This window comes from Argentina silus (genome assembly GCF_951799395.1).
Source record: "Argentina silus genome assembly, chromosome: 13".
Lineage (NCBI taxonomy): Eukaryota > Metazoa > Chordata > Actinopteri > Argentiniformes > Argentinidae > Argentina > Argentina silus.
The window spans coordinates 2,382,462-2,410,233 of NC_139667.1; the positions used below are offsets into that span (position 1 = coordinate 2,382,462).

At 45.5% G+C, this 27,772-nt stretch overlaps 4 protein-coding genes across 4 annotated transcripts in view; 2 read left to right on the forward strand and 2 right to left on the reverse strand.

Annotated features, from left to right (window-relative positions):
• The window catches only part of LOC310814419 (pleckstrin homology domain-containing family G member 3-like), a 36,882-nt gene extending 24,726 nt beyond the window's left edge, over nt 1–12,156 (forward strand). The window contains 16 exon segments of the mRNA XM_083683829.1: nt 899–968; nt 1,195–1,241; nt 1,362–1,512; nt 1,867–1,998; nt 3,340–3,522; nt 3,623–3,715; nt 3,822–3,908; nt 4,037–4,070; nt 4,293–4,394; nt 4,553–4,585; nt 5,457–5,467; nt 5,981–6,370; nt 7,299–7,409; nt 8,642–10,211; nt 10,380–11,191; nt 11,193–12,156. Of these exon segments, the coding sequence (XP_083539955.1) occupies nt 899–968; nt 1,195–1,241; nt 1,362–1,512; nt 1,867–1,998; nt 3,340–3,522; nt 3,623–3,715; nt 3,822–3,908; nt 4,037–4,070; nt 4,293–4,394; nt 4,553–4,585; nt 5,457–5,467; nt 5,981–6,370; nt 7,299–7,409; nt 8,642–10,211; nt 10,380–11,191; nt 11,193–11,237 (3,871 nt within the window). The 3' untranslated portion in view covers nt 11,238–12,156.
• Nucleotides 12,157–13,005: 849 nt separating this feature from the next.
• On the forward strand, nt 13,006–19,932 carry xgb (x globin; the record flags this gene model as incomplete). Its single annotated transcript, XM_083682942.1, has 5 exons — nt 13,006–13,166; nt 15,901–16,008; nt 17,281–17,401; nt 17,903–17,983; nt 19,794–19,932. The coding sequence occupies 5 exons, from the start codon at nt 13,006–13,008 to the stop codon at nt 19,914–19,916; spliced, it is 594 nt and encodes a 197-aa protein (XP_083539068.1). The 3' UTR covers nt 19,917–19,932.
• A 159-nt stretch (nt 19,933–20,091) lies between these two features.
• srp14 (signal recognition particle 14) lies at nt 20,092–23,695 on the reverse strand. The gene is made up of 5 exons (XM_083682943.1): nt 23,574–23,695; nt 22,452–22,524; nt 22,051–22,163; nt 21,579–21,611; nt 20,092–21,460 (listed from the first exon to the last, which is right to left on the reverse strand). The coding sequence occupies exons 1-5, from the start codon at nt 23,595–23,597 to the stop codon at nt 21,371–21,373; spliced, it is 333 nt and encodes a 110-aa protein (XP_083539069.1). The 5' UTR covers nt 23,598–23,695; the 3' UTR covers nt 20,092–21,370.
• Nucleotides 23,696–23,809: 114 nt separating this feature from the next.
• On the reverse strand, nt 23,810–27,743 carry pld4 (phospholipase D family member 4). Its single transcript, XM_083682892.1, has 10 exons — nt 27,689–27,743; nt 27,396–27,565; nt 27,032–27,236; nt 26,795–26,915; nt 26,577–26,704; nt 26,282–26,482; nt 25,410–25,549; nt 25,072–25,237; nt 24,819–24,915; nt 23,810–24,396 (listed from the first exon to the last, which is right to left on the reverse strand). Exons 1-10 carry the CDS (start codon nt 27,740–27,742, stop codon nt 24,191–24,193), a joined length of 1,488 nt encoding a protein of 495 aa, XP_083539018.1. The 5' UTR covers nt 27,743; the 3' UTR covers nt 23,810–24,190.
• Between the last annotated feature and the right edge of the window lie 29 nt (nt 27,744–27,772).

The following is a 27,772-nucleotide window of genomic DNA, read 5'->3' on the forward strand; positions in this document are numbered from 1 at the left end:
TGTCTCCCATAGTCTGTCGCTCAGCTTGGAGGTGTGTGTGACCAGCGACTCGTGGGCATGTTGTTGTTTCAAGCTCACACTCCCACGCTGTGCTTCACCCACAGTTGACACGCTGCTCTTGACCCCCAAGGGTGAGGTCACAGTACTGAGTGAAGTGAAAAAAACCACGTTTGATGTTTCACCTTTCAACCACATACATACAGTACACTCTCCCTGTGGCACTTTACTGTTGGCCACCCACCATTGGCTTAAAGACACAATTTGGTCTTTTGGACACGCGAATGCCTCAAACTATTCCTGAGTAAATATTAGTTCTCTGGCAAATGAAAAGCCTCAATCAAAACAGCGTTTATACGTTTCGTTGTTCTCTGACACCTCCATCCGTTATTGTTTTATTGACTGACTATGGAATGTGGAATGTAATGAAAGTTGTTTGACTTGGACTGAGAACATAGAACGTAGAACACAGAACGTAGAACGGCATTTATGGCAACCCAACGTAGAAACCCTTCTGTGTAGGTTTGTTGTTCGTTGCTGTTTTGGTTGTTGTTCTCCGCGTTCTACGTTTTGCCGCGGTGACCCCTCCCTTCCGCACGTCCTCTGTTCTGGTTAACCTCATTCTGTCCAGAGGCTCCACAGGGTCTGACGCTGGCCCACAGCGAACACATTCATCCATGCATACTCTATTGAGTTGGGAATAACCACCGGCAAAACATACAACCGTAACTTATCCCTCATCCCACTCCCAGCTTGGTGCAGTACTCATCGTGTGTGTGTGTGTGTGTGTGTGTGTGTGTGTGTGTGTGTGTGTGTGTGTGTGTGTGTGTGTGTTGTGTGTTGTGTGTGTGTGTGTGTGTGTGTGTGTGTGTGTGTTGCATCTCTGTGTGTCTTCTCTCAGTGAACTGTTGCAGTCTCTGGACCTGTGTGAGAACGACCCTGTGGCCATCGCCAGGTGTTTCGTAGACAAGGTGAGTGACTCACTGACGGTTGGTTCGTGAAGAAAATGAGCGTTATTGATCTGTTGTGATGGTCCTCTGTGGCTCAGCTGGTAGAGCATGGCGATTCCCGCTGGGACCATATATACTGAAAAATGTATGCACTCACTGCAATGTAAGTCACTTTGGATAAAAGCGTCAGCTAAATGGCATATATATATATATTATGTTTTTTTTTTTTTCTTCCTCATTTTTGCAGAGTGACTATTTCGAGATCTACACACAGTACTGCACTAACTACCCCAAGTAAGTACAAAGGCAATGTTGATGTTTTTCTGCCACCTTCTGGTGACACTATGGTCATGTTAACACCTGCAGCTCACAGCGTGGTTGTTGAGCCTCTCTGTCCCCTTCCCGTTCTGACAGCTCTGTCGCCGCCCTGACGGACTGTATGAGGAGTAAGACCCTGGCTAAGTTCTTCAGGGACCGCCAGGCCTATCTCAAACGCTCCCTTCCACTGGGCTCCTACCTGCTCAAGCCCGTACAGAGGATCCTCAAGTATCACCTGCTGCTACAGGTACGGTGTTCCACAGTGCTCTCTCCCTCTTACCCTCCTCCCTCCCTCCCTCCCTCTCTCCCTCTTACCCCCCTCCCTCCCTCCCTCTTACCCTCCTCCCTCCCTCCCTCTTACCCTCCTCCCTCCCTCCCTCCCTCCCTCCCTCCCTCCCTCTTACCCTCCTCCCTCCCTCCCTCCCTCCCTCCCTCCCTCCCTCTTACCCTCCTCCCTCCCTCCCTCCCTCCCTCTTACCTCTATTTTAATATAAATCGGAGAAAAAAACAAAGTGCGCAAAGCGTCGTCTACTACCCAACCCAACGCAACATTTGTAGAGGTGTTGGTCCTCACACTGTGGTCCTGTTCCCTCCCTGACAGGAGATCGCCAAGCACTTTGACCCCGAGGAGGAGGGCTACGACGTGGTGCAGGAGGCCATTGACACCATGACGTGGGTGGCCTGGTACATCAACGACATGAAGCGGAAACACGAGCACGCCGTCAGACTGCAGGTCAGTGGGGGGCGCCGCCGCCGCCACGGAGGTGTGAACACTCCCCTCCTCCTCCTCCTCCTCCGCTTTCCACCACTGTAATACACTCACTGAGAAAACATTCCCCACACCATTACACCACCTCCACCAGGTGAGAAGGTGTACAGGTGTTCCTAATAAAGTCTTCACTGAGTGTGTATACACCTACATGATATACCGCCAGGGAGATCCATCCCCTCCTCCCTGCTTTCCATCACATCATTTCATCACCTCTGGTCCTCTGTGGCTCAGTTGGTAGAGCATGGCGCTAACAACGCTTAGGTTGTGGGTTTGATTCCTGCTGGGACCATACATACTGAAATGTATGCACTCACTGCGATGTAAGTCGCTTTGGATAAAATCGTCAGCTAAATGGCGTATATTATCACCTACAGTACATCACAAGCAGGGTGTGTCAATGATGATATAACTGATTCAGTTCATTCAAGGCCCTGTTGTTTGAAGTGAATGTGTTTGTTTGAACGTGTTTGTTTGAACCCCCAATGGTTTTATACAGTAACAGACCCTAAAGATACTCAGTCCACTTTCCCATATCCCATCCTTCGTGTTATCCACCAGTGTGTTCCTGGAGGCAGCGTTGATGGAGAGCTCAGTTCTAATTCACCTCAGCTCTCTGCTCGTGCTGTCTGTACAAAAGGCTGCCCTGCCTCCAGCAGCGCTCCAGTCGCTCCCCCGGCGCTGTCTGCCAGAGCCCCAGAGCCTGCCCTTTTCTGATTCAGTCGCCGTCTTTGTTGTACCAATAAAGCAGCCCTCCGCGACTCCCACCCCCCGCCTTTTCACCTTGCGACGTGTTCCGAAGCACAGAGTCTTTAAAAATAAATTGGCCAAAGCAAATCTATAAACCTTCGCGGCGTGCTATCGACTAGTGAGCCTCAGAGATGGCTGTTCCCCCTCTCCTTAAATCTTGTTGTTAAAATGCTATTAAGAGGCTGGTCGGGTTTTCTGATCCCTCCTAAACACCACACACACACACACACACAAAACGTTGGGGTCCTCTCAAGGCCATTGGCTATGTCCTCAAAGAGCCATGGTGTTTGCTTGTTTTTGTTTTTTGCTTTAATTTACGTCTTTGATTGAGTGGTGAGCTCACTGCCCTGGTTTTCCTGGCCTAGTTGTTTTGTAAGAACGGCAATGAAAACAGCGGACTAGATTGTGTAGTCCACACAGTGTATGATTATACATCCTTTGTACATGCTCTCTTTTAATATTGGCCTACTTTCCAGGTATACAGATTGATGTTTTGTGTTTCAATTCCACTTATTTTGTGTGTGTGTGTGTGTACGCGTGCGTGTGTGTGTGCAGGAGATCCAGTCTCTACTGATAAACTGGAAGGGTCCTGACCTCACCACGTTTGGAGAGCTGGTGCTGGAGGGCACCTTCCATGTCCACCGTGCCAAGAACACCCGGACGCTCTTCCTCTTCGACAAGATGCTCCTCATCACCAGGAAGAGGGGGGAGCACTACGTCTACAAGACTCACATCTCGGTACACAACAGGCCGCAGTAACTCTGACCCAGAAGTCATTGTCTCGCTGCATTAGGTTGGTTCGTAACGGTTTTTTTTTCTCCATGACCTGTGGTTTCAGTGTTCGACCCTGATGCTGCTCGACAGTGCCAAGGACCCCCTCCATTTCAGTGTCATCCACTTCAAACACCCCAAGCAGCCTCACACTGTGCAGGTGAGTGTCCAGTAGATCCATCTACTACGTCAAACAGCATGCTGTTAGCAGCCATTTCCACTCCTGTCAGAGTAGCTCTTAGCTAACAAGTGGCTGTTATTTTCAGGCCAAGACAGTGGAGGAGAAGCGTCTCTGGGCCCATCATATAAAGAGGCTCATTCTGGAGAACCACCACACCATCGTCCCACAGAAGGTAAACAACACTCTTACAGGGATTCAATTATCGTAGCTTCGGTCAAGAACAGTCTCACCCGCCCACCCTCTGCTCCCACTCGCATCCAAACCAATTTCTCTGTTGTTGTTCTGTGTTGTGTCTTCCAGGCAAAAGAGGCTTTTTTGGAAACGGACTCGATCTGTGAGTACTTATAGATAAATATAGCAACTCTTAATATACCGTGGCAAGATAAGGCAATATAAGGTTTCTGCGGCTGTTACCAACGCAACAGTAAAAGGTTGTCATCAACTGCCGGATTTAAATGTGGTAAAATATGAAATTCTCTGACATCCACATAAGGCAATGTCGAAAATAGAGTGGCCTTATTTAAGTATTGTTGATGGTCCCGGTTGCTGTGTGCAGATCCAGGGAAGTACCGCTACAGCCCAGAGAGGCTGAAGAAGACTGTGTCCTGCCAGGCTGAAGACTTCCCTGGTGGGGGGCGTCAGGGTCGCAGGAGGTCAGGTGAGAGCCCCTCCTCCCCCACACACACACACACACACTAACACTGCTTTGTGAGTTCTCGAGGCGTGCTACTTGTGATGTCATCTCTGTACTGTACTTTGTGAAATACAGCTGAAGTTTAATCATTTTCTTTGGGCTGTCTTTTCTTTACCTTTTAGAACCAGCCAAACGGATCATAAGGACCACCAAAGGTCAGACAATGATGCCCCTTTTTTTCCTCCTGTGTAGCATCACATGACCCATGACCTTTTAACCCCTATTCAGCCTCTCTGTTCCCCGTACCTTAGTCCTCCCATACGTCATTCTGCCCTCAAAAAACCCTGGAAAACCAGATCAAAATGGCTACCACACACACACTCTCACACACACACACACACACACACAGACACACACACACCCTCTTCTGCCCATACCCATAATGATGTTCATTATGTGCCATATTCGTGAAGGGCTTTGTCATGCACACGCCTTTTCAAATCCAGCATTGGCTTTAGATGTGTGCCTCCCTTTCTTGCTCGCTTTCATGCATTCTAATTTGCCAGTAATGAAAGGGAAATCTTTAAAAAGCGAAAACTGTATTTGCCATGGTTTTCTCTTCTTTCATGCCTTCTCAAATCTATTTTGTAGCTCAACTAATGAAGATGTAATTTGCTTTTCCTCTGCGTCGTAGTGAAGGAGTCGGCATTCTTCCTACTAATTGCATCAAAGCAGGCTGAATATCTGAAAGGATGACATTTCTCATTCTCAGTTTATCTAATTAATTTCTGAGGGCCTCCCTTTAACCTGAGCACAATAGACTACTGTCACAGTGAGACATTATATTTGAATTGCCAATGACCTCTTACAGACCATCATAAAAGACAAAAAAAACAGAGTTATCATAGGTAGGTGATTATAGTTATGTGAGTTTACATGCCCAGTGCTTCTCTGCCTCACACCGCATAACTAGACTAGTTGTTGTTGTTGTTGTTGTTGCAGTATGTTGTGTTGTATTGGCAACAATGTTGACACTCTGTATTTTTTATTTCCCCTTCCTCTTTATTATCTGTGTCCGCCATGCAGCCATTCTGAAGGTAAGCTTCCCAAAATAATCAAAGTACATTTTCACCTCGCCAGTTGTTGTTTTCCCCCTCGGTGCGGCCAAACGTCAGTTCAGCCAGTTCAATGTGTTCCAGGGAGATACGGTTCACACAGGTTTGGCAATCTGTTCCCTGCATTTCCGTTCCGAGAAGACTGACCCAAAATAAGAGGAATAGCAGGCCTATGCTGAATTCGGCTGAACTTTGTTGTGAACTTTGTTTTTAGGAAGAGAAAGACGTTTCTGTTTGAGTTTTTTTTTCAGTGATGTGATTTGTCCATAGCACCGGGCAGGTAGCATGCATGTCCTCCTTGGCTTGGCATGGATTACAATGTTGTACCTCCATGTCTTACACCATGCTAGAGCAGTAACAGTGATGCTGTAGGCATCAGTACTACTGTATCATCCCTGTCACAACCTTGCAGTTGCCTTCAAAACACACTCCACTACTGCTGGCCTCGCAATAACCCCCCCCCAAAAAAAAAATCTCTGTGACTTCACGCTACAGCACGCAGACAGTGAAGGTAATCTTCTGGGGAACAGGCGCTCCCTGCAGCCCGCTGCTAGTGTCAGTACTCTGGGCTCGGATCTAGGCGAACCTGAGGCTGAGAGGCCTAGAGTGAAGGAGGACGTGGAGGAGGAGCTAGACCTGAGGAGGAGAAACTCTCTGGATCGACTCCCGATGAGTCCCAGTGAGGACCCTAGACCAGGGTCCCCAACCTGCAAGGAGGATGAGGGGGCGCAGGAGGAGGTGGAGGAGGAGGAGGAGGGAGAAAGTTACAAGGAGGATATTCTGATGGGGGACGACCAGGTAGCCGACTTTGCCAGCTCCATGTTGGCAGCCATCTCCTGCTGGCACTATAGGGCCAGAGCTTTGCTTTTCGCTCAGTTCACAACGGTGAGGCTCTCTGCCACCCATGGGTTTCCTATTTCCTGCTCCGTTCCACTGGCTTGCCAATCGACCCATTCTCTGTCTCTCTCTATCCTTCTCCCTTCTCGACCTTGAGATAATCCACTAACACCGGCTACCATTTACCATGCGACATGGAATGTCCCAATTCACACTAACACATTAATCAATGCACGGACTAAACCTCCAAGGAGTGGTAACTAGCATGCTCAAACCCAGGGGTGACGGTGACAGTTTCTTGGTCGAAAAATAGGAGTCCAAGAGTTTTTAGTACCTATTACTACAGTCCACTTATTCTCTGAGGACGTGGAGGTCACCCCACAGCATGTCTGTCCATGATTACTGACCAGTATTTCTATTGTCAGATGCTTCAATAATCACGTGTCTTCATGTAATGACTGGGAAAGGTGATATTTGGCAGTGTTGATTTTACGTATACTGTATGTTATGAAAAGGTTCAGTGGGTTGATGTATAATTCTGTGTTGTGGTGGATACGCCTTGAAATGGTGGAATTGTACCATCCCCTACACTTAGCTTAATTAGCATTTTGGGGCACTACAAATATTGGCTCAATGCTGAACTGGTGTATGACTTCAAAGGCAAATTTGGCTGTCAAATAGGTCATCATTGTTATACCTAGTGCTTTGGTCTTTTGTAATCGTATTAGCTAAAAGGCTTCCCTTTTAAATTTTTCTAAATTACAGAGAAGCTTTGTAAAGGGTAATTGTAATACAGCTTGGGCAACACATTTACATCACTTCTTCAAAGATGTCCTGCATAGACTCAAAACATTGTCTGAAATTATTATAATATATTATGTTTTTTGGCCTTTGGTTCCCAATGGTGGCCTTGGCTCAGTTCCAGTGTGCAGGCTGAATGCTGCTGTCCCTTTCATATCCTGACCTGCTTTCTCAGGAGGAAGAAAACTGTGATGCTGTGCAGAGAGGACCACTGAGGGAGGGGATAGAGACATCAACCCAGCAGGAGTTCAGAGAGATGGCTGTGGTGGAGGACCACACTGGCAAGGTGCTTAGGGTTTCATAAAACAGGTTTATGTTTTGGTTTGTTATAATGTACAGTACCAGTCAAAAGTTTGGACACGCCTTCTCATTCAATGGTTTTTCTTTATTTTTATTATTTTCTACATTGTAGATTAATATTGAAGACATCAAAACTATGAAGGAACACATATGGAATTATGTAGTAAACAAAAAAGTGTTCAACAAACCAGAATATGTTTTATATTTCAGATTCTTCAAAGTAGCCACCTTTTGCTTTGATGACAGCTTTGCACACTCTTGGCAAGTTTGTGTCCAAACTTTTGACTGGTACTGTATACCTATGAGAGATGCATAGGATCTGTGTTCTGGTATTGGTAAAGATTTCAGACTGGGTTGTTGTAATCTTCTCTTTATTTATTTTGTTCTACATTTGGGAAACGTTTCTGCAAAGAAACCTAGTATGTGACCCAAAACATGAGCCCAGAAATGTTCTGAAAAGTCCTACCGGCATCTTAAAATGTCTGTGGGTGTGTGTCTTATTTTGGTCCTGAAAATGACATCGCCCACTCCTACAGTACATGCAGTACATGCCCCTGTCAGCGTGTGTGTCGGGAAAGCAAACGTTGTGATTTTTGGGGACAGGAAACATGTTGATAGATCCCACATTTCCTCGGTACTCTGTTGGATGAGGGCTCGCACCATGCGGAGCGTGACCGCTTGTTATTCCTTATCTCCTCCCTGCAGCGCTGTGCCACAACCCCGCGCACACACACACACACACACACACACACACGCGCACGCACAGTCAGAGCCAGACGGCGGTTGGAATAACTGCAGACTAGGGTTAAATCTGTCAAATAAAAGCAGTTTATTTCAACCATTAAAAATGCTTACATTTACAGCCGAGTTCAGCGGGGGAGTCCAAAATAGCCTGCGGTAATATTATCATGCAAATGAGCCATCAAACAAGAAATGCAATCGAAATGGCTTGTTAATTTTATCACACTTTACGGCTGTTTCCCTACGACGCTGACCCGTTTATTGATCCATTATCACCCACTATAAGACATGGATCATAGATTGCAACTGTGTTAGGAGATTGACCTGCCCATTTGACCTTGAATTGGTTCATTGACTCAATGGCAGGCAATGACTGCTATTCGTCTCTTGAAAGCTTTTTATATCCCTATTACTGTACCGTATTCCATTTGTATCTTGACTTATTCCTGTGTCTTGATTTATTCCTGTCCCAAACAGGCCTACGTGGAAGACCTTCCCCATCAACACAGTGCCCTTCATGCAGTGGGGATTGAGCATAGTGAGGAGGACCTCCCCGTATACCCAGAGCCCGATGCCTCACCTACTCTGCCCCCCATGCAGCCTGTTGCTGAGACACCAGAGCCTGAGGAGACCTATAGGGAGGCTGAAGAAGAAGAAGAAGAAGAAGAAGAAGAAGAAGGAGGAGAAGAAGAAGGAGAAGAAGAGAGGGAGAGTGACTCCTCTGCCCTCCAACCGGAAGACACAAGCATTCTGACCAATGGGGAGTGTACTGAGGAGGAGTATGAGGAGGAGGATAGTGTTTTGGTGGAGACTGAGTCTAGCAGTCTCCTGCCCTCCTCTGTGCTGGACCAGGCCGGTGTGATCGCTGAGCACTTTGTCAGCAGCCTGTCTCGGAGGGGCAGCCAGGTGTCAGAGGAACTGTGCTCCCTGGCCTGCCCCTCACCTCAGCCGGGCAGCAGGAGTGACAGTACCCCCTGCCTCAGCGCGGAGTTCCAGGAGCAGCCCCAAAGGCTGGACAGCCCCTCCCCAGAGCCCCCACTGATCCCGGAGGCCAACTTCTCAACGCCTGCCCCCAGCCTCAGGCAACCAGAACACCTCATGGTGGAAGTGGAACGAAGGTCCACTCTCTCCAAGCAGGACTTGCTGCTCATCCACAAGATCAGGAGGTACTATGAGTACGCTGAGCACCAGGATGCCGGCTTCAGCATCAAGCGCAGGGAGAGCCTGTCTTACATCCCCGCGGGGCTGGTCAGGCATCTGAGCGGGCAGCTCAACAGCATCCCTCAGGACCAGGTTGTGCCAGCTTCCCGCAAGACCTCACCTCAGACACGCCCCACCTCCTGGTCTGTGTTTGACCTGCCTGGATTAGAGACAGACCACAGGACAGATCCTCATAGGCTGGACTCACAGACAGCTGTAGACACCACGCCCAGGTCTCAGAGTGTCAATGATGCCCCTAGTGGTGAGGAGGAGGAGGAGGAGTTCAGACCCTCCTTTGACATGGTCAAGGTATGGGAAGACCTGGAGATGGAGGTTAATGGGAGTCTTGACGAGCCCCAGGCTGTGCAGCATACTGAAGATGATGCCCATCCCAGACTGCATCTGACCCAGAGGGGGCTTGCCAGCCGAGACAGCCCTGATGCTGAGTACAGCGAGGAGCCTCTGCGGATCCTGGAGGAGTCCGACATGGGGACCATCTCAGAGGAGTCCCCTGCCCCATCGCCTGTCACACCCTCCCCAGGCAGGGAGGAGTGCTCAGGGCAGGAGTCCTGCCTGCACAAGACCCCCAGATCCCGGGAGAAATGCAGGCCGGCCCGGCCTCCCCTCCCCAGGATCATCAGCCTGCGTTCAGGCCTAGAGGAGGATCTGATCCTGCAGGACATGGAGAAGATGAAGAACAAGGTTTTCCAGCTGGCACGGCAGTACAGCCAGCGCATCAAGAACAGCAGGCCAGTGGTGAGGCAGAGGAATAGGGAGGCTGAGAACCACCTAGGCCCCAAGAACCTGCCAGCCGTCCACGAGGAGAGGGCCCCAAGGAGAGACGGGGGTAAGGAGTTATGGGTCTGTGGAAATCTTTTGCTGATATGACCTTTCTGTTCTAAGAGCACCCTTCACTAAATGAATGAGGCGAAAATAGTGATACTAATGTATTTTTTCTTTGCTCTCTGTGTGTGTGTGTGTGTGTGTGTGTGTGTGTGTGTGTGTGTATATGTAGGTAAACCTAACCTGACGCCGTCACTGACCTCCTATGAGCAGGTGATCCTGCAGGAACTGAGCTCCCCAAGCCCATCCCAAACCCTCAGCTCTGGGGCCAGCTCCCGGGTCACGTCCCCCTGTCCCCAACTGGTCACCAGTCCTCACATCCCGGTGCAGACAGAGTCCTTCCACTGGCCAGACGTACGGGAGCTGCGCTCCAAGTACACCAACCCCAGGCTGGCACCTGGGTCCCCACAGCCCTCTCAGCCCTCACTTGTGGGTCGTAGCTGTTCTGTCCCAGAGAGAATGCTTGAGTGTTGCACAGAGGAGTTTGGTACCTCATGGAGCCCCACTGGCTATTCACCCATCTGTAATGGCTCCACAGACCCCCACAGAGAACCAACAGACTCCCCAAAGACTGCGTACGGCACGGCCCACCGGGGTGGGAGCCCTGTGGGGGAGCTACGGCCTCAGCCGCCCCTGTGCAGGTGCAACTCTCTGGATCACATGTTGGGCACGCTGCCTCTCCATGAGCTGCAGAACCTCCAGGAGCCCACAAGAAGCCTCTACGTGGCTGGTCAGGACACCATGCCCAACGAACACAAGGTTATCATAGTAGAGAGGGTTCCTGGGGCCAGGCCTGTGGAGAGAGTAAAGCAGAGGGAGGAGGATCTAGGGACTAAGGGAAAAGGCCAGAAACACCAAGACTGGGGAAGCCTTCACAATGAGGGTGTTGACTGTGCCAAAAGGTCTGCGTTGAGCTCAGGGAAAAAGACTGAGAGTAGCCTGGTGAGGAACTTACTAGAGAAATTCCAGAGCTTGGGCTCAAGCACATGAACACTTGAAAGCTGTAAAAATGACCACGCCCATTCGATGAAATCAGCTTTCTTCCGCTCATCTATATGCAACGAACATGCAGAAATATGACTGTGAATATGACATGTCTATTTTGCCAGTAACTACTGCCACTTTGTTATTATTTCAACGTTCATTTTTCTACTTCCATTGTCTTATCTTTTGTCATGTCTGTGTGGTCAATATCACTCAGTACGGTATGTGGTAATGTCAACCTGGTGTACCTACCAGAGCTATCGGTCCATCAAGGAAAGAGGAAATGTCATTGTGGCTTTGTAAAATACAGTGTAAATGCAGCACTTGTACATTTTCCTTTTGCCTAAACCATAATTAAATGTGACAAGGTAAAAACGAAACGTTATGTGTGCACATATAAATCATGCTAAATGTCAATGGAAAAAAGAATGATTGTTACATCGTCTGGAATGCACCTCGTACTATGCAACGGCCATCCTCTGTGTAATTTCATTGTGAGACTCAGAAACGCAGAATCAAATTGAGTTTGGGGGAATAAAAACAAAGGAGGATGGATGGGCGCTGAACTGGGAGTGCGGAGACCGGGCCTCAATCCAAGCCATTACTGCGGTCTTATAGACAAGAGGGCTCTGGCTATTAGCAGAAGCTCATCACAGTCTGACCTTTGACCAAAGAATGTTTTTCTCCTCAGCCGAGCAATAATTGGTCTGTGGCGGTCTATAGGGCTATTCGGGTCAACGTGCTACATTTAACTACTACTCAAGACTCTAATTGTTTTCATACATCACTGGAGTTATGTTTCTTTGTTTTGTTATTTATGAACATTCTTGTATATTTGACAAAGTGTCTTCGTACAAAAGTGTCCTTCATACTTCATAGTGTCCCTTACTTGTCCATTCCAGAGAAAGAAAATAATATTATTTTTATGCTTGAAATAGTATATATTCTCAATAAAAGCAGAGATTTTCAACCAAATGCCTTTTTAGTGGTGCTTTTAATGTGTGTGTGTGTGTGGGGGGGGGGGGGGGGGGGATGGCAATAGTAATTGGCATACTTAATATATTACAATCTAATTTGAGTATCCAAACATCCTTCTGCCAACTGTGCCAGAGCCTTTTTGGGAAACGATATTTTATAAATTATTGCCATATTAGGGAGGAGGTTCAAGCAGAGAGTCTAATGTTTAGAGCTGATCTGATATGACTCAACTGCTGCAGACGTGCAGCCAGGGAGCCTGCAGTCCTAAGTAACTGATGTATGACATGAAGTAATGTGGAATTTTTCTTTTCTCAGAACACTTACCAGCAGGATGTAACCAATCAATCACATTCAAGGGTATTGTGTGAGTACGAATGTTTATGGCTGCCTTTAGGGATCGGAGATCTGGGTTGGCGCAGTTATAAGGTTATACCAGAGTGCAGACCGTCAAAGTTGATTTATTGGAGAATGGTGAGTGGTGAGACTATGGTAGACTTTAATGTTATAAAGGTCTAATCTGTTTAGCATAAAAGACGCATAAAGTAGGCTCAAATGTTGACCGTTGTTTTCAGGGAGATATGCAGCCCCGCCCCTTAGGTGACAGGTTATGAACCGGTTGTGGCCGTGCAGGCGCTCCGTGCGCTCCGAACATCCCTGAATCTCATTCATGCCCGGATGCTGTACGGCGCGCCAGAGATCAGAAGAGGGCTATATTTGAACCAGATGCCAAGGACGCAAACGTTTCTCTTTGGCAATAATTTCAACAATTTCAGCTTTTGATTGTTAAATTGATGCTCCAAGTAGCCTGCCGTTGAAGTGCTTTTACAGTATCAAGAATGGGCTGCGCAATATCAGGGCTGGCACCGAAACCAGCTGGTGACACGAAGACGGAGGATGCTGTTGCGCATCTCAGCGAGGAGCAGATTCTGATGATCAAAGAGTCGTGGAAAGTTATCCAGGAGGATATTGCCAAAGTTGGAATTATAATGTTTGTCAGGTAAGATTCACCTATCTATGTTATGATTAGTCTCATGACAATTCATTAATCAACTTCATTCATATATATACAATATTTTTTTCATTAGGAAGTATCCGCTCTTCTACAGTAACAACAACAACCAGGCCTCTATTGTGAAATAAGATGATAAACTGAGGAATAAATATTGTACATACAGTTGTTAAACGAAATACAACTTACAGTATGGCCGAGACATCGTGAGAGGGCTGGAGATGTTTTTATTATTTTTCACTGCGCTGGAGTTCCTTCCTTTCCTTTTCTAAGTTCATTCATTCACTCTGAGAACCTGGAGCAAGCTAAGGTGTGGGAACCTTTCTCAAACATTTATTGTTTTTCATGACATTGCAAAGATTATGCACTTCACACGTTCAGACTATATTGATACAATGGTGGGTTATCAATATGATTATCACTGGTCTGTCATTGCTCCTGATCTGCATATACCACTGGTAAATAGTGGGATCAAAATGATTTGTGACTGTGTGTAGTACCAATCACTAAACTGTCTCAAAATAAATCTTTGCACCCCCTGATCCACAGCCTGATCCTCTCAAGGCATGCATGATCTGTATTAAGCCCTGCGACATGAGGGCTGGTTGATTTAATGTGATGATGACATGGAGGATTATGTCACCCTCTCTCTTGTCACCCTACAGTACATCACGTCTCAACGCTACATAACGCATAACGCCAGCTTGCTCGTTCTCCTCACTCTCCCACCGGCTTGAAGAACAATGAAGACATTAACAGCAAAAAAAAAAAAAAAAAAGAATATTTCACTGAATAAGATGGTCCTTGAAACGAGCATAGCTTGCAGAAAACAAAAAAGCATGGATACTTTATGGTGCTAATGAAGTCTGACAGTGGCGGGTGGGAGGGAGGGGGGGAGGGAGGAAGAGAGAGAGAGAGAGAGAGAGACAGAGAGAGAGAGAGAGAGAGAGACAGAGAGAGAGAGAGAGAGAGAGAGAGAGAGAGAGAGAGAGAGAGAGAGAGAGAGAGAGAGAGACCACCAGGCACAGCAGATGGCTTTGAGCCCAGGGCCATCTGTCCCTGGTGGACATGCAGACAGTTGAGGAGATTGACCTTAGCATGTTAGCCTGGGTAACCACTGTAGCCGCACATGGTAGAGATCCCCCTCAGTGCCCCCGGTGGCTGTCCTCTCATCAACACCGTGCATATTCAGTACCAGAACAGCACCGTGTAGACAGTAGAGTAGACGCAACCTTTATGTGTTCCACTTGTCAATGTACAGTAGACCAGGGTAGCTATCAGTTGGATTTAAACATTTATAAATGTACTGTAGAATCACAGTGTGTGAGCCATGCGTGGAAACACTGAACACCTTCTGCATGTGATGAGAGCTGGAATTAGATTTCCACTTTGTGTTCAGCACACTTACACGGAACCTCTCGAGGAAGGGGATACTCTGTAGATCTATCGTACAAGTGTCAGGCTCTCGACATCGTGTGTTTTTTTTTTTGCATTTGAATGACCTTTCCTTGTTGCTAATTATCAGTCAAAGGCATTAATAATGGATGGAGCACCCTGCAACCATACAGAGACGCCGTTTGAATCATCTCCCCTCTCATCTCCTATTCATCTTGTTTATCTACAGTGTCAATGGGACCAATATGATGTCAACATCCGGTACAATAGGTCCCCATGTCTATGCCACTGGCAATGCACTGGCACAGACAAAGGGATATATATATATATCAATATGACAAAGGGATTTTCCTCTCACACATCTGATCGTGATGATATGAATCTCTTGCTTCGAGCCCTCGCCTCATCACATTGTGGATCTGTGGGATGAGAAGAAACATATCTAAGAAGATAATGGTTGTTAAATTGTAATGAACCGATTGAATAACACAATAACTTCATGAATGCATGTGATTTATGCATCGTTCCTACAGATGTGCTTACGGCCTTGCTTATGTCTTTCCCCTTTCAAAGGGGGGGGCGTGTGTTTATGTGAGTGTGCGTGGCTTATGTCTTATGAAACTCACAACAGGACATTGTTTATGTGTGTTACATGACTATCATAGTCACCTCTGCCGGAAGAGCCTCTTGATTGCATCCCAGCGTGAATTAAATCTCATGTTCAACTGCGCATGACTGAATGAGGTGAGGAGGGGGGGTTAGGTCACACTGCCTCGGTACCTGACTGTATCAGAGCTTATTTGGGGTATCGTTTGACTCTGTCTGCCCCTCCGTGTCAGACATGTCTGGGTCAGAAAGGGCAGAGGACCTCATTACTGGGTGTAGGAGAGGCGGAGGAGGAGGGGAGGGCGTAGCGATCTCCTTGGCAGACCTGCCGCTGTGCCCTCGCTGGTGTTGTGATTACAGCTTGTGGTTGAAGACAGCAGTGAGGTGTGCAGACAGAGAGCAGACACAATCAGATCTCTGTTCAGTGAAAGGTGTGTGAGGATGAGTGGCTCTGACTCCCACCATGCAAGTATTTCAAAGGGAGAGACAACCTTGGCATTCTGAAATGATACTATCGATACTAGTATTACACAACTATAATGTATAAAACCATCATGAATTACATTTCAGACTCCATATGCAGGCTTATGGAGACACTGGGGTATGTCATAATCAGTTGTGGTTATTTTGGTTGGTGTGGGTATGAATGTCACGTTGGTTAAGGCCGTCTTTATTACTGTTTCTCTCTGAGGCTCATGGGCGTCTGTTGTCTTGGAAACAGGTTGTTTGAGACCCATCCCGAGTGCAAGGACGTCTTTTTCCTGTTCCGAGACGTGGAGGATCTGGAGAGGTTGCGGACCAACTGGGAGCTGCGCGCGCATGGGCTCCGGTCAGTCTCCACAACACAACACAACAACAACAACACAACACAACAACAAAAACAACAACAACGACAACAACAACAACAACAACAACAACAACAACAACAACAACACAATTTCATGCTTGTGTTACATTAAAAAAGACTCTTGTGTACATCTCTACAGCAACAGCTGTTCAGTCAACACACCTGCATATATAAAAGGTTCCTCTGTGTTTCTTTTAGAATATCTAACATGTTTACAGCGTAACTTGGTGTCCAATAAAATCTGTGAAATACTGCTATGTGACAAAGATCTCAGTAAATGTGAATCACTAAAAAAACAAAACTATCAGAACACAAAAAAAAAAAAAGAAAAAAAAAAAAAAACTGCCAACACATAATCCCAGTAGTGATCATATCAAGGGAATATTTGTCATACAGACAGTGAAAAGCTGCCATAACCAATCTCCAGCTGGCTGTTGTCACATCTGCTGCCAGTGGAGAGAGAGCTCTTTAGTCCACATTCGGCTCGCTGTGATGTCACTGTGTATGTTCAGACTCTTTGTCTGTCTCTCCCCACGAAAGGCCAGTAAACCCAATTAGGCCTTAGGGCTCCCGGTATGGAGGCTACAGTGACATTTAAAGAGACAGGGAGGCGAGTACGCTGTACTGCCCGGTCTCCACACGGGGCCCTCTGCACTGACTCACACTTCCAGAGAAGGCCAAGAGGCCCTCCAACCACTCGCACAGACATTAGTGCAAATGTCCTCGTCGACCGCCGGGCCGAGTGGCAGGGCGTCCGTTTAACCTTTTGTGTACGTTCATCATTACGCCCGAAGCTGTCACGTACTGTACGGGCCACGCTCTTCAGTGTGCAGATGGACAGACAGGCAACAATGGGACCAGTGTCCCATTTCAGAGTTTACTGTCGGAGAACATTGGCGGTAAGAGATGATGAAGGAGAGCTAAGTTGATTGTAGCACAGTAAAGTGACCGAAAGTCACTCCTCGTTGAATAATAATGTAGTGAGCTGAGCTACTGCAGATCAGCCTAACTAGTCGGACGAGTATTACCAGTATGTTAGTATTACCAGTATGTTAGTATTACCAGTATGTTAGTAGTACTGTACGTTAGTAGTACTGTATGTTAGTAGTACTGTATGTTAGTAGTACTGTACGTTAAACTGATTGTATACCTGTCTGTTTGTCAATCATGTTGTCATTCACAACAAAAGCCTTGCTCTAACCCTAACCCTAACCCTAACCTTAACCCTAACCCTAACCCTAACCTCTGTCACAGTGTGATGTCCTTCATTGAAAAGAGTGTGGCCAGACTGGACCAACTGGAAAGACTGGAGGTTCTGGCTGTGGAGCTGGGAAAGAGCCACTACCGCTACAACGCCCCGCCCAAATACTACAGCGTAAGACAGCGCTGCTAATGCAGGACAATTCCTTTTTTAAAAATATGTTTTTAGGGCATTTCTGCTTTTTTTATTGGGATAGAGATAGTAGAGATTGACAAGCGACTTACAACAAGTACATTTGTCTAAAGTAAGTTAATCAGCTATTCATCAGTCATCATCAGCAAAGATCTATGCTAGGACCAGTTCAAGGCCAAGCCCTCTGGCCATAGAGCTTACAATACACACCACCTTCATCAACTGACGCTACTCTACTGAATTAGCCATCTTATAAATCTAGCCCTCTTATAAACAGGCTATGACGTGCTTTCCGTTGTATATGGAAAGATTGAACATGGAAAGATTGCCTGTCTGGAAATGGCCTGGAAATTCTGAGAAATATTAATTTTCACAAGATGATCTGACTCAACAGTGACACAGGCACTTGACATTGGTTGAGATGACAGTAATTTCTTTTGGAATTGATGTACAATTTCCCATCCTGATATGATTTTCCTCCAGTACGTAGGAACAGAGTTCATCTGCGCAGTCCAACCCATTCTCAAAGAGAGATGGACACCCGAGCTGGAGGAAGCGTGGAAGGTACATAATTCAATCTCTTTGCTCGACTTCCATTGCTTCATATGTGGGAGTCAAACACGAGTGCCTTTGACTGGAATTCATCACAAATGCACAAATGAAATGGGCTGAATTGGTATAATCATGATCTGCAACCAGTGATTGTCTGAGGCATCCTCTGTCTCTGTGCTGTGCCAGCGTGTTATCCCATATACAGTACCAGTCAAACATTTGGACACACCTTGCCAAGAGTGTGCAAAGCTGCCATCAAAGCAAAAAGTGGCTACTTTGAAGAATCTAAAATATAAAACATATTCTGGTTTGTTTAACACTTTTTTGTTTACTACATAATTCCATATGAGTTTTGATGTCTTTAATATTAATCTACAATGTAGAAAATAATTTTTAAAAATAAAGAAAAACCATTGAATGAGAAGGTGTGTCCAAACCTTTGACTGGTACTGTATGATGCTTGCGTTAGTTCAGACAGGAGACACTTTAAGTGGGATGGCACAGCTGTCCGTCAGGTGACACTCTCAGGTAACAGACCCTCAGGTAACAGACCCTCAGGTGACAGACCCTCAGGTAACAGACCCTCAGGTAACAGACCCTCAGGTGACACTCTCAGGTGACAGACCCTCAGGTGACAGACCCTCAGGTGACAGACCCTCAGGTGACACTCTCAGGTGACAGACCCTCAGGTAACAGACCCTCAGGTGACAGACCCTCAGGTAACAGACCCTCAGGTGACAGACCCTCAGGTGACAGACCCTCAGGTAACAGACCCTCAGGTGACAGACCCTCAGGTGACAGACCCTCAGGTAACAGACCGTCAGGTGACAGACCCTCAGGTGACAGACCCTCAGGTGACAGACCCTCAGGTAACAGACCCTCAGGTGACAGACACCTGATACACACGTATGCAAAACATCATCACATGTTCAGGGACAAGGCTTAAAAGCAGCCGCGTTATGCAACATTCCACCATGGTTAAGCAGTGTGACGCCATTGGCTATGAGAGTAATACTTATTGGCCGTCCCGCCCACCGCCCCAGCCTCCACCCGCTCAATTGCTCTGTATCTAGCCAGGGGGGGAAAGGGGTAGAGGAGGGGGGGGGTTAATGTATTCCATTTCCATTAAACAATGGTGTTAAAGCCACGTACAGTAAGTGTCCTGACTGAACTAACGAATCGTGTCAAGATGGAAACGGTCACCAGTGCAATAGAGGGAGTTGATTGACATGGAAATGTACATCTCAATGACCCAGAAATAGACATATTGAGTAACCAGAGCCTGGCCGTGTCACATCGCGTCACGTCAAGAGCTTTCAAATAGTATTAATGTTGCTCAGAAATGTCATTCCCTTCGTGTGCGGTAACTCTGCTGAAAGATATTAATAAAATGCAAGCCTACGCCTAGCCAGTGGAATATGAATTTAGGGGGAAATCTCAAATTAGACTTCCACAGATTTGGCTCTACTACTGTGCCAAAGTGGAATTCTGCTTGACCCGAGTGATATTATTAGACTATTATGCGCTGAACAAATAGGCTTATAAGCTTTATTCGGAATGTAACCTTTTGTGAGGGAAACCTAAAATCAGTTTATTCCAATAACTCTGCCTACACTTATCTATGAATAACGCATACAGAACATATTTAATTAGAAATTGTCTCTCATAATGCCCTCTAGTGGATTGATGAAGAACTACACGACTGACACTCCCTCTACTGCAGTCGTATGCCGCTCACGCCTTCAGTGTAACATATAAGATCCACGAAAACATACCGCGTATGTGTCCTGATCCTTTCCTGTGTGTTGTGTTTCTGAGCCAGACGCTGTTCCTGTACCTGACCAGACTCATGAAGCAGGGCTACCAGGAGGAGGAGAAGAACAAGCACCAGCATGTGGCCACGTCTCCCAAGGAGAGGCCAGACAAGAAGAACACAGCCCTATGAGGCCCGTCTGGCTTTACCTCACCTCAGAGACTGTGGCAACGTAACGAGCGTAGCACAGGAACGTGGCACATGTGGCTTAGCTGTGTATATAGTGTATTTATTACTGCACTTCATTTTCTACATCGCTCATGTTAACAAGCGTCCAGTGACGTCAGAAAACAATGTCAAATCAAACGGCTCGATCCTTGTTTGGGGGGTCACTTTTATTTGTAGGCTCATTTCAATCCATACGTCAACACAACGGCAGTCAGATGTGTGTTAATTCTAACAAAGCACTTTATTTATCAATTTACAGCGACATCAGGTTGTAATTCCTCGTCTAAGACATTCTCATACACTGTGACATAACACAATGAATAACAGATGTTAAAAGCTGTGTGCGTGTCTGTCACTTACTCAAAAACATACAGAGAATTCATATGGTTAGATTTAATCCTAGTAAGGAAAAGTAGTGTCGATTAAAAACAGAAATTATCACATAAAAGGTTGTCTCTGAATCCATACGTGAAATATGTCTTTCGGTCAGTAAATGCACTACTAATTAATTAGGCCTAAGTTTAAAAAACATTTCCTTTTCCACCGATTATCCCTTAAATGTGGCATCTTTCCCACAAATTAAGAGGCTGTTGAGTTTCAGCTGTCTCCATTCAAATTGATAAATCACAGAAAGAAAAGTCGCAAGCTACAGTACGTTATGAAAGACCATGGATGCTTTACAAGCGTCATCCCATCCATTTTTACCCCTTGCACCTTGCTCAAAACATATACACCACCATTGATTAAGAACCAATTGATCCAATTAGGAACAATGCCATCATGAACAGACAGATGGGTCCACTATGAAACCATATCATTTGAAATACTTTAAGTATGGCAACAAAAAGCATACAGCCACAAAATGTGGCCCCTTCACTTTGTTAGTACATAGTCGAGCATTTATTCATAACTAGGTAAAGATGTGGTCCAATTGAAAAAGAAATCAGTCAAATTGGGACATGCAAATAAAACTGTGGGATCTCTCTAAAACATAAATAGTGACACGGACAAGAACTTAAAATCTTCAAACATTTCGAAAGGCGATTTCTCAGTGTGCTGCCCCCTTCTGGCGACTCCATTAGCAATGCAGCTCTCTGAAACTTGGATCCAAACCAGAGATGTTGGTGTATGGGGTGTGGTGAACGCTCACATGTAGTAGCCTCTGCCTCTCGAGTATCAAATGTCCTCAGGTTCCCTTTCCTCCCCCTTGACTGGTGGCATTGAATGGCCAGGGATAAGACATGACCATGCAAACAATGGCATGATTTCAAGCATTCACCAGGCGGATAACAGTAGGCTTTAGCCAGAGTCTTGGAGGAGGATGGGGGGGTGGGGGAGTTATGGGTGGTAGTAGCATCCTCTTGGAGGTGCTACAGGCAAGTCTGGGTTCCCCAGTATGGTATGTAAGAGTCTGTTGCTCATTGGGTGGCTTTGGTTTTCTTGCTTTTGCTTTTCTTGTCTTTCTTCTTAAGCCCGTCCATGTGTGCTCTCAGGAGGTTGGAGTACGCCTGGAACAATGAGACTTTTAGGACTGGGTTTGACAGAAAACATCGCATTTGTGAAGCGTGTCTGCCTGGAAATGAATAAAATAAACCACAATCATACCACAAACTCTGGACTACCTACCATCTGGAACTTGATTACTTCTTTGGTGCTGACCTGGAGATGAAAAGAAAAGTCAGATTAGCGCAAGTATTAGCCGAGTTCAATGTCAACATCACAGGTAGTGTTAGTGACAGTAGATGTTTTCTGTTGCTCTTGGGCACACTAGTCTGATGGGTTCCAAGTTTATTACATCATATACTAGTATACAACACAACAAAATGCTTAAGGCAGAGCAGCTCTACAACATCAATCAACACCAACAATACAGTGTAATAAGTATAATAAGTCAACATAAATATAAGCACTAAAAGTAATGACAGTAAATAACAGTAAAATAAAAAATATACAGAATTATCGTAGCAGCAGTAGATAGTAAGGAAAGTGTAAAGTTTATAGTGCAAGAGTGCAGTGTCAGGTCATGGACTGGTTTCACTGGTCAACCAAACCACCTCTTCAACAACACCATCAAAACAAAGCGCCACTGCAGACGTACCACTGTGCTGATCTTTTTCTTTCCTTCAGACGCTCTGATGAGACACTTGTTGTCTGCTGGCTCGTAGGTCTCTGGGTTGCCTTTCCTGGGGACTGGTTTGGTCCTACCATCATCTGTGGGTAATAACAACTTGTCAAAACCCTGTTCTTTTACATTTTTTTTTTACATTTATGGCATTTAGCAGACGCCTTTATCCAAAGCGACTTACAACAAACACAAGTCTATATAAAATCTATCCAACAGTCATCATAAGACAAAGTAATCAATCACACCAGGGGCCATTTATTAAGGATGGGTGAGAGAGACAGGGGATGACATGCAGGACATGTCGATGGCCGGGATCGAAGAGATGATATGCTACGCGCCTTAGTGCGCTACGCCACTTTAGCGCACCAACTTACATTTCTTTAACGTGATGACGACACTGCCTGAGCTCCTGCATTTCTGGAACAGTCGCGTCAGCTCTGTCAAAAACTGGAGGGGGTAAGAGGAAACAACAAGCAAGCTGAGGTTGGTCAAAGATCGGAAAACATTTACATTTATGGCATTTAGCAGACGTCTTTATCCAAAGCGACTTACAACAAATACATTTGTCTAAGTAAGTGAATCATCTATCCAACAGTCATCATAAGATAAAGTAATCAATGCTCAGACCAGGGGCCATTGGCAGTCACAATGATAGAAGAAGGAAGAATTACTTTTTATTATTATTATTAATTTATTTACAGTAGAGACACTTCACAGGGGGGTAGTGGGGATGAACAGGTTTTTAGGAGGGACAGTTAAGAAGTGGCCTGAAGAGATGGGTCTTCAATCTACGGCGGAAGATAAGACAATGGCAGCAGTAACAACCCCTACCCCTACCCCCACTCCCAAGTCACCAGACCAGTAGGTCTGAAAGAGTTTGGTGGGTACAGTATATAAACAAGGTAATGCCATCACACGCAAAATGGTGAACATTTCACCCATCCTCATCATCGTCAACCTGTCAAATCAGATCTAGCCACAGGTGTCTCGGGAATAGGTGCATGGGCTTGTTTCTGAATGAGGTCGACAAAGCGGTGAGGAAAATAGCTGACAAGCTAACTTCAGGCTTGATGTAGATAACACAATAGCAAGCCCGATGGGTCGATTGTCAAAGCCACCATATCAGAAGAATAAAACCAATCAAGCAACACAGTGCCAACATCACAGCGAGGCTAGTAGGCTAGCTAGCCCGCGGCTCTGACTCGCCCCGCTAGCTCCTACTGACTCGGGAGGATTCGACAGTGAATTATTCAAAACAAAGTTATCATGTAGTCGCATTTTATTTTTCTATCTAATTGACATTAGAGACAACAACTTTACAGGCAGGTAGGCAATCTGTCTATGAATTACGGCTAGCTCGGTAACGCGGCACCTTGCTAATTTGTTAGCAGCAGGCAGTGATTTCAACAGTTATAACCACACAACTAAACCATACATTGCTAATTTCGCCACTATGTACGTTATACTAAATTGCTCGATGGTGCATTCAATCTTACCGAGTCGTTTTCAAGTAGTACCATGATTCTCAGTTCAATCCAGATCAGATCAACTGCTCTGCTCCTAGTTTGAGGCTAGCTCGGCTCGGCAGAAGCACACGTACTACAAGCTGAAGTTCCGCCCCTGTGACCTTTGCACTTGCAGTGACTTACACCCATCCAGTCTACATACTGCCATCTACTGACACATCTGAACACTTACCAGTCCTGAGCTGGTGAAATGAAATAACACACACTAAAGGCCTCATTTAGTCTTTAATTCAAATGAATGAAAAACAATACAAAATCAATATAAAAAGCACAGAGTGACATTAGTATCTGCTTGCAAAATGAACTCCATGTTAGAGACTATAGGTAAAATTCAATCAAGCAAAGAACTATGGGAACGTATTGAGTTAATGCATACAAAATGAACACTTCTGCATTCTAAAATTAGCTTATGCACAATAGCTTTTTTCACTAAATGTCACAGTAAAGGTGTACTATAGCAGTATACAGATCATGAGACTGATCATGAAAGTCCGACTATGAAACAATGCTCAAAACAGAGCAGAGGCTATATGTTTGTGTATATTTAATATCACTACAGCTGAGTGTATGGATGGTGAGCAGAGCGCCTATCCTCCTGACAGCGCACAGTCAGGGTTGTGGCCCAAGTCAGCGAGGCGCACAGCGAACTCGGAGTGCCAGTCTCTGTTGAACACGGCCCGCAGCTTTCCCTGCAGGGCCAGCGTCCTCCAGGCCCAGGGAGGGGCATGCTGGGAAACCAACAGCCCCACTCCAGCTGTGGTGTCGAAGTAGTCAGCTGACCAGTTAGAAGTCCCTGGGGAGCGTAAGGTTCAGGGATTAAATAAATACATTTATAAATAAACAATAATAAACCTAGTGAAAATAATAGTAATAATAATAATAACAATAATACTACTAATAATAATGATAACAATAATAATAATTAAAATTTTCCTTAGAGGGGAAGGTGGGGCAGGGAGAAAAAAGGGACTAGAAATGAGCAATGCTCAAATACAACTAAAATTATATATTTTTCAAAGCTGTTCTATCCCCCCTCAAAAAGTTCAAGGATTACGTTATTCATTACCTGGCTGTCTGCAATGCTGTTGTCTACACAGTATGTTTTCGTCTTTTCACGTCAAAGTATCATGTACTATTGATTAGTCTACAGTTTGTCGTATTGACAGACAAACCATGCAGTTAAATACCTTTGGACAGTATGCATCCATCACTTACCAATGTATGCCACTTTATCAGTCACAATGAACTTATTATGGTTTACTCTGGAATGGGGAACATCAGACTGGTTCCCAACTGGCACAATGAACAGTTTCTGAAAGAGAGGAACATAACATACATAAAACGGAACAGAGGAACACAGCACTGACTGAATAGAAATACTTCAGGTCAGCTCAACTGTTCTCACAAATTCAAACACCAATAAGTAAATGTGTGACTCTGCATGCGCCTTGAATAGAATGCGTCTCACCACTTGGATGCTGATGTGTCGTCTGGGGTAGTGCAGTGAGTCCAGAGACTGAAGGAAGGGCAACATGGCTGGATCAGAATCCCGTCCGCAGCTGATCAGCATGCGGACGTTGACGTTGCGCTCATAAGCAGCCCTCCTTATTGCGTCGTCTATGTCTGGCCAGTATCTAATGAATGACAGTTAAAGAGGTAAAGATTCACGGCGCCATAATTTTACAAAACAAAGTATGAAGAGCCAGAGCAACTCGTACGTAACCGGTACACATTAAGCTGCTGGTTTGCATTTAAAGCTTGTTAAAATGACGACACTCAGTGTGCCACACAGGACAGAAGGTTCACCTTCGAGGGTGTTTGAAGCGCGATGTGGGGAAATACTCCATGACTGCCACATCAATGTAGTGCTTTGCCCCTTCAATCACAGAGAGGATGGCGTCCAGGTCCTTAGTCCTGGAGGCCGGGCAGAAGGAGGGAGGGGAGCCCTGAGGAGGAGAATGCAGACATGGCATGTCTCAGAGGGGACACACCAAGGCAAAAATACATCCACATCAAAAACACAAAGCCAACCACAGCTCCAGTCACCCGAGGCGTTCCCCAAGGTTCTGTTCTCGGCCCTCTCCTATTCATCCTCTACATGCTCCCCCTTGGACAGATAACACATCGCCATGGCCTCCAGTTTCACTGCTGCGCCGTTGACACACAGCTCACTAAATCCATCACATCTACCATCTCCCTGATTAACAGCCTCACGGATATCAAAACCTGGTTGCAACAAAACCTCCTGAAACTCAACTACAATGAATCTTAAATCCTCCTCATCGGCCCCAAAATCCAGTAGAACTGATTTCACTGATGCTGAAACCCTCATTCATGCCTTCGACTGCAATATTAGAAAAGCACTATACAAATACAAATAAAACTATACAAGTATAGTATACTTATATAATATATATTATAAGTATAGTATAGTAACACAGTTACACAAATAAAATTTATTATTTTTTCTTATTATTAAGAGACAGATGTTTGGGAAGGATTATGGGGTGGTGATGAGTGACGAACGTAAATGGTACTGACCCTTTTTCGATTTTTAGACAAAAAAACAATGCTTCCTCTTCTCTATTCTCTCTGTATGATAAGAAACGCTTGTGGTTTTAAGAAAAGAAGCCTTTGAGAGTGAAGACTGGAAGTGAAACTGAAGCGGGCGGACTCACTGCGATGTAGATTCTGCTTGACACATTATCAGTCTTCACCAGCAGGGGGTGCTTTTGGTTGATGCCAGTGTTATATTTTGAGGGCCAGGGCTCTGGGATGGAGCTTTCGGGTTGGCCCATCACCCAGTACGACTCAAAGATCTTTTGGAGGTCCTCTGCCAGAAGGGAACAGTTGTAGATAACCACTCCCAGTTCCTTCACCTGGGAGGTAAAGGCAAAACGTAAGTGCAGTGGTTTGAAGCCTTCGTGGTAATCTCTCTCAAAGGTAAAACAGAATCTATCAATATGCCTTTACCTGAGTGAGAGCTCTCCAGTCCATGTTGGCACTTCCAATGTATATGTGTTTCCTATCGACTATCCAGAACTTGGTGTGTAATACACCCTTAGTTAGACGCCCAAAGTCCACCTCTCTTACCTGGACTCCTACAGAAAACCAATGAGTGGAGATTGTAAAAATAAGAGAAAAGAAGGACAAGATAACTGGCAGAAGTCATTGACAGGTTGTTTTCAGACCTTTCTCTGTCAGAACCTTTAGATCTGTAGAGTTTGTTGACACAGTGGGGATGCTGGACACAATTCGCACTGATACATTTCTGGAGGGCAAAGCTCCAAATTGCTCCAGTAAATCCTTGCCCTGTCAAAAATAGTAGACTTAGTAAAATAGGGTAAAATAGGATAATGAACCGCAACAGAAAATGCTGACAGGTATAACTGTATCAAACACATTTTCAAGGCTTTTTCAGGACTCACAGGTAGGTCAGTGGAGGAGTTGATATTGATGTCATCCCCGGTCAGAGACCAATAGAAAGAGGCCACATCCACTCGTTTGGTTGCCATGGAGAGGAGATCTTTCCAGGCCTTGTCCATGGGGGTCCCAAAGGTGGCATTGGCCTCATATTTCATATACAGAGGAATGCTCTCCACAAGGGTAATTCTAGAAGATCCACAATGGGGTCTGTGCGGACAATACAACAATGCCTTGGATCAAATCTAATTATATTGTTTGGTATTGGCATCAGATTCATAGGCAACAGTGCCTAAGACAAGATAGGAAAAAAATTAAAAAGACATTGACAAGAACGAACAGAAATGTACTGCAACAGCATTCTGTCACCTTTGGCTGTCTGAGTCATTGCTGTCTTCAGTCCTTGTTTCTTGAGGCATCTCATCGGTTTGAGGATGTTCTTTTTCTGTGCATTTCTCCAATATGGAAAGGGAGATGAGTGCACACAATACAGTCAAACAGCCCACTGCCACCGCTGTAGACACAAGCCTTTTTGAGCTCTGAGGACACACAAACAAATAGAGTGAAAATAAACCAGAATAAAAACTAAAAATGTAGAGAACAAAAAAATTAAATCTGTTATTCTAAGGAATATGGTGATAAAGACAAAGATATATTCCTACCCATCGGTTTGGAACATAACTGTCATGCATAGTCTTGTATGGAGAGGACATCATCATCACTCCTGACTCCTTCTGAAATCCAGA